This window comes from Suillus paluster, assembly GCF_016628075.1.
Source record: "Suillus paluster strain FC165 chromosome Unknown EDB91scaffold_206, whole genome shotgun sequence".
In the NCBI taxonomy this organism is placed as follows: domain Eukaryota; kingdom Fungi; phylum Basidiomycota; class Agaricomycetes; order Boletales; family Suillaceae; genus Suillus; species Suillus paluster.
Window position 1 is genome coordinate 35,147 of NW_024537766.1, and position 12,353 is coordinate 47,499.

The following is a 12,353-nucleotide window of genomic DNA, read 5'->3' on the forward strand; positions in this document are numbered from 1 at the left end:
GCACATGGTGTCGGTAGGCCTCGCCAGCGTCAGCTGGCAAAGGTTAGATACGGTTATTTCGCTAAGGTGGCTGAAAAAAGCATCCCACGTGGTTCTGTCAACCGGAGTTTGAATTTCCGAAAACCATTGTCCCCTACTATACGAGCTCGCTGTCCAAAATTGGGAATCTCGCATGCTTTTCATTTTCGGAGTTCCATTTCCCTACGAGTTTCGAAACCCTCGCAATCTAAACACCTCTTTCCCCCCACCATCTGTTTCCTCACATACTATTGTTGAAATTGTTGAAGTATCCTCTCCCCAGTGATTATTTGTAAATTTGTAGTGAAATTCCCCTCCTGGGGTAAGCTTTACTTATTTAAATACAAAAATTACTTGAAAAATTCAAAAAAATATAGTGATTTTCGCTTTTCTGCTGTTCTTGGACCGTGTTTTGGACCGTTTTGGACCGTTTTGGACCTCCCTTGGACCCCTGGACCCTCCTGGACCCCCCCTGGACCCTTTTGGAGAGCAGGTTCGTGTGGTGTGTTTGTTGTTTGTTTCTGAGCCCAAATCCCACGGAGGAACGGGGGAAATTGGGTATACAAGACGAACGTGCGAGGAGTCTTGCGGGCGTCTTCTGCAGTTGTCAAAGACTGTCCTGTGAGATCTCCGTGTCAAGTCCTACCTCCCTGGCTGCCTGTTTTTACGGGTGTTTGCTGGTTGCTATCAGCTTTTGCTGGGACCTCTGATAGCACTACAGTGCAGAGATTTGGTTGGCAGGACACTTTTTTGCGTTGAGTCTGACTGCTGGGTGTTCTATCTGGCAGTTGCTCACAGTTGCCTTCCTATCCCCTGGGATAATATCTCGGACAGCATTTTTGTTGTCTTCAGCACTGTCATACGTCAATTTCCTGATGCGATCCTGACCTCGGGAGGCTCAGACTTCTTCGACCACCCACACACACCCACTTTTTTGGATTCCGACCTATGTGTGTAATGCATCTCTCATGTCTTCCTCGACTAATTTTGCTGCAGTGGTGTTTCTATCCTATCCATTGCTAGATTTTGCCCCATTTTTCGAATTTTGTTGCCACATACTGCCACGTTCGTATATCATTTATTTTTTATGGAGTCCTGCTAATTAATTAATTTCTTCTTAGGCTTCCTTCAACTCCACCCACTTCCCCTCAACGAGCCCAGTCTGCTGCGCGTCAAGCCGAGAGAAATCAACATAATCTTGGCTCGCCTCCTGCACAACGTCTACCGCAAAATGATCCTGCCCCTGTAGCACCAGATGCTCCCCATATTGTATGTCTATTTTCATTCAAAACGTCGACCATTGCTAACATATCCTATTCAGAATATTCCTCATATGCTAGGAAATTCAAATCATGCTCAGATCCCTGTGCAGAGATTTCCAGGAATTCCACACAATGCAATTGAGCGTCATGAGGCGCATCGTCAATGGAGTGCTCATCACCCACCACCACCCCCACCTGCTCCAGGCTTTGGCTATTTTCCTCCTGGTCCCCCTCTTCCTCCTCCTGTCCCTGTCTATCCTCCAGGATTTGGTGGCTATCATCTCCCTCCTACTCCTGTCCCTGCCCCAGCTCCTGCTCCTGTCTATCCTGCTGCTCAAATGCCAATGTATGGTGCTGTATATTATGAGGGTGCAGCTTGCCCTCAAAATATGCAAAATGCCCATCCCATTCCTCAGCCTGGTGCTCAGGGAGTACGTGTTGACCATAATTTCAATCTAATGGACAATTTCCATCGTGCTCATGAGGAACGTCGAAGGCAAAGACGCAACAGACGAGATCCTGCTCCAAATCCACAACCTCCTGATCTGCCCCCTGCCCCCAATCCTCCCAATCTTTATCAACCTCCTGCTCCTTTTAATCCTCCTAATCCTCCTCCACCTCAACCTCAACCTTCTGCTCCTCAACCTGAACCTGATTATGCTCAGTTCAATGTTCAGTTTCATCATCATTTGCAAAACTTGCAAAATCAGGTTGAAGATATGGAAGATCCACGTCTTCGCCAACTTAGGGAGGAAATGATGGAGTGACAAGCACAGGAGGCTCACCGTCAGCAACAACTTCAGCAGGAGTTACAGTGTCAACAAGAGCTTCATCACCAGTTGGAACTTCGACGTCAGCAGCAGCTCCAGGAGGAGGAGGAGCTGCAGCATCAGCAGGAGCAGCATCGTCAGTTGGAAAATCAGTGTCAGCAGGAGATTTGTGATGAGTTAGAACATTGTCACCAGCAGGAGTTTCAGCGTCAGCAGGAGCTACGACATCAGCTAGAGCTTCAGCATCAACAGCGGCTTCATCAAGAGTTGCAGCACCGTGAGGCTGAGGAGATGCGTAGGCAAGCACTTGATTTGCAAGCCCAACAAGAAGCTCTCTTGCATGCACAGATGGAGGAAGTACATCGTGATCAGATAGCTCAGCAGGAGCAGCAGCGTCATCTTCAGGCAGAGCAATGAAGGCTTGCATATGATGAGCGTATGGAAGATGCGCATATGGACGATGCTTGGCAGGACTATCACAATCCAGGATCCCAGGAGCAGCATGACCAGGATGAGGAGAGGAGGAGAGCTCAGGAGCATGAACATCGTCAGCAGAATAATCCAGAGGATGAGCAACATGCTGATCAAGCACCACCACCACCACCACCACCACTACCACAGAACATTCCTGTTCCTCCTGGAGGTCGACCATATGCAGAGCCTGTTAATCATCACACTCTTGGTCCTCTCACTGTAGAGTGTCCCGACTGTCATGCCCGCCACTTTGCAACTGAAAGACTCACCAACTCCTCTGCACGTAATCCAAAATTTGGCATGTGTTGCTTGCAGGGCCAAGTTGATCTCCCACCTCTCCTACCATGGCCTCCTGAGCTCCAGCAGTTGTATCAACAGCGCGAATTTATCACCAACATTCGTCAGTACAACAGTACTGTGGCATTCACCTCTGTTGGTGTTAAAGTTGATGACCTTGCTCTTCGAGGCTCTGGCCCAAGCTCCTTTCGCATCCATGGATCTCTCCATCACCTCATGGGAAGTCTTATGCCTGGAGAAGCTCAACAGCCTGCCTATGCTCAGCTTTATGTCTTTGATGCAGAGCATGCCACCGATGTTCGTGTTGACAGAAATCGCAATCTCAATCCTCAGATTCTCAGACAACTCCATGATATGCTCTACAGACACCATCCCTATACTCAACTTTACAAGGCAGCCTATCAAGTCATGATAGAGAAGCCTCCAGAGCAGCACAGAGATGTTCAAGTACGCATTCACTTCAAGCCAGGCTCTGATAGTCGAAGATACAATCTTCCTACTTCCAATGAAATTGCTGCCATCATTCCTGGAGATGGATCTGAGGACGTTTCTAACAAACGCGACATTGTATTGCGACTCCAAGGTGGTGAGCTTCGCCGTATTAGCCAGCTCAGTCATGCCTATTCCACCCTTCACTATGTCCTCCTCTTTCCTTCTGGTGAGGAGGGATGGCATCTTGACATTCCTCTCCGTCCCCCTGAGGGTGGTCGTGGTCGTGCAGAAAAAGTCACCCAGCTGCTGTATTATGGCTATCAGCCTTCACATCCGTCCACCTGCAATCGAGCCTGACAACATCTTTCGTGCAGGACGACTCTTCCAGCAGTATGTGGTTGATGCTTGGGCTACTATCGAGCAACGGAATTTGAACTGGATCAGAAACAACCAGAAGAGGCTCAGGGCAGACTGCTATAGAGGCTTGACAGATAATGTCCTTAATGAAGGCATTGATGATCTGGCTGAGACAGGGCGTTCCTTCATCCTTCCTTCCTCTCATAGTGGAGGTCCTCGCTATATGTATCAACTCCTTCAGGACTCCTTGGCTATATGTCGTGCATGCAAAAAACCAGACCTATTCCTCACCATGACTGCAAATGGGAGTTGGCCTGAGATTGCTGACAATCTTCTTCCAGGTCAGTTCGCATTTTTTGCCTTATTGATGATTTCATTGCTGATCAGTCATAAAGGTCAGACTGCTGTTGATCGTCCAGACTTGGTGGCTCGCGTGTTTTATCTCAAGCAGCGGGCCCTCTTGAAGAAGGTTCGCGATGGCTTCTATGGAAAGGTCGCTGGATTGGTGTACACCATCAAATATCAGAAGTCGTGGTCTCCCTCACATGCATCTCCTCATCTTCCTCGAGCCAGAGTACAAGATATGCACTGCAGAGCAGGTCGACTCCCTCATCTCTGCTCAGATTCCTGACCAGAACCTTCATCCACAACTCTATGAAGCTGTCAGCAAATTCATGCTCCATGGTCCCTGTACTCCAGAACGTTGCTTGGAGAATGGTCGTTGCAAGAAGCATTATCCAAAGACCTTCTGTCCTCAAACACTCATGAAGGACGATGGCTATCCAGAGTATGCACTGACCTGACAATGGCCACACCATCCAGAAGCCTAATGGCAATGTCTTCACCAACAAAGATGTTGTTCCTTATCCTCCAAGGCTGTTGGCAGAGTTTGACTGCCATATCAACATGGAGGTCTGTGTGTCCATCAAGTCTGTCAAGTACATCCACAAGTACATCTACAAAGGACACGACCATGCCACCTTGGAGATGGGAGGAGCTGTGGATGAGGTCAAATCATACCTTGACTCCAGATACATCAGCTCTGTCGAGGCTATGTGGCGCATCTTTGAATTTCAGATGCATGAGGAATGGCCCACTGTCTATCGCTTGCCAGTCCACCTCCCTGATGAGCAGATGGTCATCTATGATCCTGAGGATGATGCCCAAGATGTTCTGGACCAGTGCTGCAGCCAAGGAGACTTGCCTTACTGGATGGTTCATAGCCAATTCTGATGAAGACCTGGTGGCAGCTGGAGCCCATGACTATCTCTACCAAGACTTTCCCTCCCGCTTTGTCTGGGTTGACAAGAAGGCATGGAAGGAACACCAACGCGGAAAAGCAATTGGAAGGATGTATGCTGCTGGACCCAACTCTGGAGAGCACTTCTATCTGAGATTGCTTCTGACTGTCATTCCAGGTGTGTATCATTTGATCCCTCTCATGTCTGCCATCTGCTGACTATTGTTTTTTTGAAGGGGCTACCTCCTATGAAAACCTTCGCACTGTTGACGACCATGTCTGTGCTACTTTCAAGGAAGCATGTCAGCTCAGAGGTCTCCTTGATGATGATGGGGAATGGAAGCAATGCTTGAGAGAGGCCTCTCACATGTGCACTGGACATGGCCTGCGAAGTCTTTTTGTCATCATACTCCTCCACTGCCTCCCTACCAACCCTCATCTGCTTTGGAACGACTTCAAGGACAATCTTTGCGATGATCTGCGTCACCGTCTCATTCATCGACTGCACATACAGGATCCCACTCCAGAGCAGGTCCATGACTATGGTCTCTATCTCATTGATGGTCTTCTTCACAAGAATGCCAAGTCCCTCAAGGTGAACTTCCCTGACATACCTCGCTCTCATATGAACTGGGGGGACAGGGAGGGAAACCAGCTGATAGTCGAGCAACTGGACTATGACCAGGACGTTCTCCAGGAAGCTGTGGATAGAGGAGTGCCCACCCTCAACCAGGAGCAGAGACAAGTCTTTGATGCAGTGGTTGAAGATGCCATGAATTAGTGATGATCAAACACCTGGACATCCCCACTTTGTGCACAGTGCAGGTGGATGTGGCAAGACATATCTCTGCAATCTCATTGCTTCAAAACTGCATGCTGAGGGCAAGATTGTTCTCTGTGTGGCTTCCTCTGGAATTGCCTCTCTCCTTCTGCCAGGTGGACGAACAGCTCATTCCCGTTTCAAGCTCCCCATCCCCATCCATGAGGACAGCACCTGCAACATCAAGAAGGGCGATCCTGTCCATGAGCTTCTGAAGCGTACCTCTCTGATCATCTGTGATGAGATACCAATGCTCCACTGTCACAACCTGGAAGCCTTGGACCGCACCTTACGTGATCTTCTTGGTGTTGATGCCGACTTTGGAGGAATTACTGTGCTGTTTGGAGGAGACTTCAGACAGACCCTGCCAGTGGTGCCTCATGGATCCAGGGAGCAGATTGTCAGTGCCACCTTTTGCAGATCTCACCTCTGGCCAAGACTTCGCATCTTCCACCTCAAGACAAACATGCGTCTTGGTCAAGATCCTGCATCTGATCAATTTGCTGCATGGCTCCTTGAGATTGGGGGTGGTATGGGCACAGATGGAGATGGCACAGTGACTCTTCCAGAAGGAATGCAATGTCCCAACAATGACATCCCATCCCTGATCAACAAACTTTACTCTGATGTCCTCCAACCCAATCATCCTCCCTTGCCTGACTCCTACTTCCTGGACCGCACAATCCTCTCTGCAAAAAACACTGATGTGGACGAGATCAACACCTCAATTCTCGACTCATTTGCTGGAGACAAGAAGTTGTTCACAAGTGCAGACTCAGTGACAGACAGGGAATACGAATACATCCCTCAAGAGTTCCTTCACACTCTTAACCCATCAGGGTTCCCTCTGCACAAACTGGAGGTGAAGAAAGGAGTGCCTCTGATGCTCCTGCGCAACTTGGACCCCACACAGGGACTGTATAATGGGACTCGGATGATCCTGGTGGATTGGAACACAAGAATTCTCAAGTGTCGAATTCTCAAAGAGGGCAACAACCAAGTGGATGGTCAAGATCAAGACACTGTGCTAATTCCTCGGATGAATATGGAGGCCAGTGATGAAGAGAACCCCATTCCTCTGAAGCGTCGACAATTCCCTGTGCGACTTGCATTTGCAATGACCATCAACAAGGCTCAAGGTCAGAGTGTCAAGTGGGTTGGTCTGAATTTGAGGACACCTGTGTTCAGTCATGGACAGCTGTATGTGGGTTTGTCTCGGTGCACTCACCCATCAAGAGTATTTGTGATTTTCCCTGAAGATGAAGAGGAGAGAAAGACAAGCAATATAGTGTACACAGAGGTGGTTAGAAGACTGATTGAAGATTGATGTACAACAGATTGTATAAATGTGTATTTGTATATGACAAAGATTTATTTATTATTGAAATTGTGTTGAGCACTATGTTGAAATGATAAAGACTGGAGGGGCCGTTGGCCCCTCCAGCAGAGCACGAAGTGCTCTGCTTGCTTCCTGTGCTGAAGGCACAACGGGCTTGGACTCGTCTAAAAAGTAAGGGAGAAGGGTGAGGGGGGAGGGTGGGAACGCAGCCACCTGCACATGGACGCCACAGTTTCGTTGCATGGCGTCCATGTGGATGCCATGTTTTTCCCGCTTATTTCGCTAAGTTGGCTGAAAAAAGCATCCCACATGGTTCTGTCAAGCGGAGTTTGAACTTCCCAAAACCATCGTCCGTTACTATACGAGCTCGGTGTCCGAATTTGGTTATATGTACATTTCGCTCAATTTGGCAACATTGCATGGTTTTTTTTTTTTCAGCACCGACGCGACGCAACACAACACAACACTGCTCTACTATTCCATCAGCTCCCAATCACCTGCCATCGCTTCTGATCACCTGCCATCACCTCTCACCATCAGCTACTGCCTCTCAGTGCCCTCAACACCCAACCATGGCCATTTCCAACACTTCCCCAGCACCTAACAATGGTTTGGACGCGTTTTTGGACGTGTCACATGACGCGGAGCTCCCTGTCACACTGGGTCACGTCACCATGTGAGTTCTTCAGCATCTGTTTTTGTCTGATCACACAATTTACAGCAACTATTCTCAGTGCTTCCTCAGCACCTGATGCTGGCTCTGGCGCATTTTTGGCCACATCATGTGACACTCCAGGCCATGTCCCCAGGTGAGTTGTTCTCTCTCTATGTCTGTTTGATTGTATATTTATGGTAGCTGCAAGGCAGGAGCCCAGACCTACTGTCGACTGGAATGCCAGGCTTCTGCAGGGCTTTGATGCAAGTTTTTCTGCCTGCCTGCAGCAATGTTATCGCCAGCCTGTCAACATGCTGGCCCCACCTCCCACCTCCACAACTCCTCCAGTACCTGCTGCTTCTGAGTTGTCGGCGCCTGCTGTGACCGACTGGTCTGCTGAACTCCATTGCCGCTGGTCCGAGAGCCACATGACGCGTCTTGAACGGAGACAAGTCAACAACCCGTATGCTAAGGTCGCCACTCGGCGAGAGGATCACAATGCCATGGATCAGCAACTCCATGACCTGCAACGATCTAAGGTAAAGTTGGCAAAGGATATCATGTGGTGGGAAGAGCAACTTGAGCATGACCGCAAGAGTGATGATAGGGATGTGGATACCTTCTGCTCTCAGTTGGAGGAGGCACTGAAATGTTGAAAGCGTCGCAAAGTGGTGGATGCTTGGCGAAAGCACATCTTTGAGCAGAAGAAGGGAAAAAGTCGAGAGGAGCATCGGCATTTGGATGAGCTATGCAGGGAGGGCCCTCCACCTGGCTGGGAGCCTTCTGAATAGTTTTTTGTGTTAGAGTTGTTCCTATAATATGATTTGATTTCTGATTGGATGGGAGTGATGTATGAAATGGGTGATGTGACATTATTAGAGCAGTAGGAGGACAGGAGAACGGGAGATGGGAGAATTGGGATGAAGGGCATGAGTCAATAGCAAGACACAAACGGGACACTGAAGTTTACCTGGGACACTGGCTTGCATCCCGATGGCTGAGGCACGAGGCCATGGGATGACAAGCCAGTGTCCCAGGTAAACTTCAGTCTCCCTGTTTGTGCAACATCCCACAACTAAAACAAAATTATATAATATTTTTTAAATGTAAGATGTGAAAAATTATTGATTTCATACAAATAAATAATATGCAGACATGGTGAAGCAAGACACCAAAGGTGGCTCCAGCAGAGCACAAAGTGCTCTGCTTGCTTCCTGTGCCGAAGGCACAACAGGCTTGGACTCGTCTATAAAGTAAGGGAGAATGGTATGGGGGAAACCGTGTGAAACACGTATTCCATGTAGCGCACATGGTGTCAGTTGCGTCGGTAAGGTCGCTGAAAAAAGGATCCCATGTGGTTCTGTCAAGCGGAGTTTGAATTTGAAAAAAACCATTGTCCCTTACTATACGAGCTCACTGTCCAAACATGGGAATTTGTAAAAATTGAGCCACAATGGGATTGGCAAGTGCTCACTGGCCCTTCATTTTGCACAACAACAATGAATTTTATATGTACTGCAACTGTGAATACATAATAAATAGTAAAAATTGAAGGACAACAAGGGATTTTGGGATTTTTGTGGGGAAAAGAGAAAAGAGAACACCAAGCAAGTAGAAAAATGTGAAAAATGCAAAATGCAAAAATGTGAAAATGCAAAATTGCGAAAATATAAAGATGGGAAAATTTGGCAATGGGTAAACAGAGGAATGGGAAGATGGAGAATGGAGAAATGGGGTGAATAGGAAGATGGGAGGATGGGAGGACAAGAGGAGGACAAGAGGACACAATGGGAGGATGAGAGGGCTACAGGAGGACAAGAGGATGGGAGGACAAGAGGAGGACAGGACAATGGGACATGGAATGGGACACGGGAGAACAGGAGAACAGGACACAGGACACGGGACAATGGGACACGGGACATGGGACATGGGACACAGGAGAACGGGAGAACAGGACACAGGACATGGGACACAGGACAATGGGACACGGGAGAACAGGACAATGGGACATGGGACACAGGACAATGGGACACAGGAGAACAGGACAACGGGACATGGGACACGGGACAATGGGACACGGGACAACGAGACACGGGACAACGAGACACGGGACATGGGACAATGGGACAACAGGACGTGGGACAACAAGACATGGGACAATGGGACATGGGACAAGATAATTGGGAGGAAGTGTATGAGTCAATAGCATGACACAAACAGTTTGACTGAAGGTTACCTGGGACACTGGCTTGCGATCCCGTGGCCTCGTGCCTCGGCCAGCGGGATGCAAGCCAGTGTCCCAGGTAACCTTCAGTCAAACTGTTTGTGCAATATCCCATAACTAAAACAAAACTATATAATATTTTTAAAATGTAAGATGTAAGAAATGATTGATTTCACACAACTAAATGATATGTAGACACAGTGAGACAAGGCACCGAAGGTGCCTCCAGCAGAGCATGAAGTGCTCTGCTTGCTTCCTGTGCCGAAGGCACAACAGGCTTGGGCTAGTCTATAAAGTAAGGGAGAACGGTGTGGGGGAAAGGGGTGGGACGATTTGGGCATTTCCGCGTAGCGCACATGGTGTCGGTAGGCCTCGCCAGCGTCAGCTGGTGAAGGTTTAGATACGGTTATTTCGCTAAGGTAGCTGAAAAAAGCATCCCACGTGGTTCTGTCAACCGGAGTTTGAATTTCCAAAATCATTGTCCCCTACTATACGAGCTCGCTGTCCAAAATTGGGAATTTGTAAAAATTGAGCCACAATGGGATACACCAAGCAAATAGAAGATGGGATTGGCAGGTGCTCACTGGCCCTCCATTTTGCACACAACAATGATTTTATATGTACTGTAACTGTGGTACATGATGATAATAGTAAAAATTGAAGGACAAAAAGGGAAAAGAGAAAAGAGAACACCAAGCCAGTAGAAAAATGTGAAAAATGGAAAAATGCGAAAATATAAAGATGGCAAAAATTGGCAATGGGTAAACAGGAGAATGGGAGATGGAGAATGGAGAAATGGTAGGCAACAGAAGGATGAAAGAACAATGGGAGAATGGGAGGACAACAGGAGGACAACAGGACAGGACAATGGGAGGACAATGGGAGGATGAGAGGACAGACTACAGGAGGACAACAGGATGGGAGGACAACAGGAGGACAATGGAGGATGGGAGATGGGAGGGACATGGGACATGGGACACAGGACATGGACACAGGACATGGGACACAGGACATGGGACACGGGACACAGGACACAGGACATGGACATGGGACAATGGGACAATGGGACAATGGGACATGGGACATGAGACACAGGACACAGGACACAGGACAATGGGACACAGGACAATGGGACAATGGGACACAGGACAATGGGACATGGGACAAGATAATTGGGAGGAAGTGTATGAGTCAATAGCATGACACAAACAGTTTGACTGAAGGTTACCTGGGACACTGGCTTGCATCCTGCTGGCCGAGGCATGAGGCCACGGGATCGCAAGCCAGTGTCCCAGGTAACCTTCAGTCAAACTGTTTGTGCAACATCCCATAACTAAAACAAACTATATAATGTAAGATGTAAGAAATTATTGATTGGTTATAATTAATAATATGTAGACACATTGGGGCAAGGCACCGAAGGTGTCTCCAGCAGAGCACAAAGTGCTCTGCTTGCTTCCTGTGCCGAGGCACAACGGGCTTGGGCTAGTATAATTCACAGGGACTGGTTTTGTGGCTGTGTGTGGGAGACGTGTAGCTCGCTAAAGGCCACATGGGAACGCTTAGCTCGCTTAACCTCGATTTAGAAATTTCGCGTGGTTCTGTCCAATCGGAGTTTGAATTTCCAAAAACCGTTCTCCCTTACTATATGACCTCACTGTCCAAAATTGGTTAAGCCACAACAAGGGATTTTGGGATAGAAAAGAACACCAAGCAAATAGAAAAATGTGAAAACAAACAATGATGTATATATGTACTGTAATTGTGTATACATAAAATGTGAAAAATGCGAAAAATGCGAAAAATGCGAAATATAAAGATAGGAAAAATGGGCAATGGGTAACATGGGAATGGGAAGGTGGAGAATGGAGAAATGGGGTGAATGGGGAGATGGGAGGAGGAGGACAGGAGGATGGGAGAACAGGAGAACAGGAGAATGGCAGAACAGGAGAAAAGGAGAACGGGAGATAGGAAAGCAGAAAATAGGACAGAGACACAAGAGGAATTTTTTGGGAAGGGCAAGAGTCAACAGCAAGACACAACAGTGAGACTGAAGTTTACCTGGACACTGGCTTGCATCCCACTGGCCGAGGTATGAGGCCACAGGATTGCAAGCCAGTGTCCCAGGTAAACTTCAGTCTCACTGTTTGTGTCTTGCTGTTGACTCTTGCCCTTCCCAAAAAATTCTCCCGTGTCCTTGTCCTCAGAACTAAAATAAAAGTATATAGTATTTTGTAAATGTAAGATTTAATACAAATAAATAATATGTAGACATGTGCCGAAGGCACAACGGGTGTGGGCTAGTCTTGTATCCTGGAGAACTGTTTCACTGCTCTCGACATCTCACAATTTCAAGTATTCTTAGCATCCCATCGTTGGATGCGCTTACTACCACCACTTACCGTTTGCACTCCAAGACTATTTATACGAAGTTGCTTTGGCCTTTTGAGAGGAATCGCAGAGTT

The 12,353-nt window shown here is 47.8% G+C and overlaps 2 protein-coding genes across 2 annotated transcripts; both read left to right on the top strand.

Moving 5' to 3' along the window:
* Positions 1-986: 986 nt before the first annotated feature.
* Positions 987-1,824, top strand: EDB91DRAFT_1256650 (uncharacterized protein; the record flags this gene model as incomplete). The annotated part of the gene is made up of 4 exons (XM_041324203.1): positions 987-1,087; positions 1,140-1,287; positions 1,340-1,711; positions 1,777-1,824. The coding sequence occupies 4 exons, from the start codon at positions 987-989 to the stop codon at positions 1,822-1,824; spliced, it is 669 nt and encodes a 222-aa protein (XP_041169175.1).
* Positions 1,825-7,581: 5,757 nt separating this feature from the next.
* EDB91DRAFT_1256653 (uncharacterized protein) lies at positions 7,582-8,455 on the top strand (the record flags this gene model as incomplete). The annotated part of the gene is made up of 4 exons (XM_041324204.1): positions 7,582-7,685; positions 7,744-7,818; positions 7,873-8,275; positions 8,324-8,455. The coding sequence occupies 4 exons, from the start codon at positions 7,582-7,584 to the stop codon at positions 8,453-8,455; spliced, it is 714 nt and encodes a 237-aa protein (XP_041169176.1).
* Between the last annotated feature and the right edge of the window lie 3,898 nt (positions 8,456-12,353).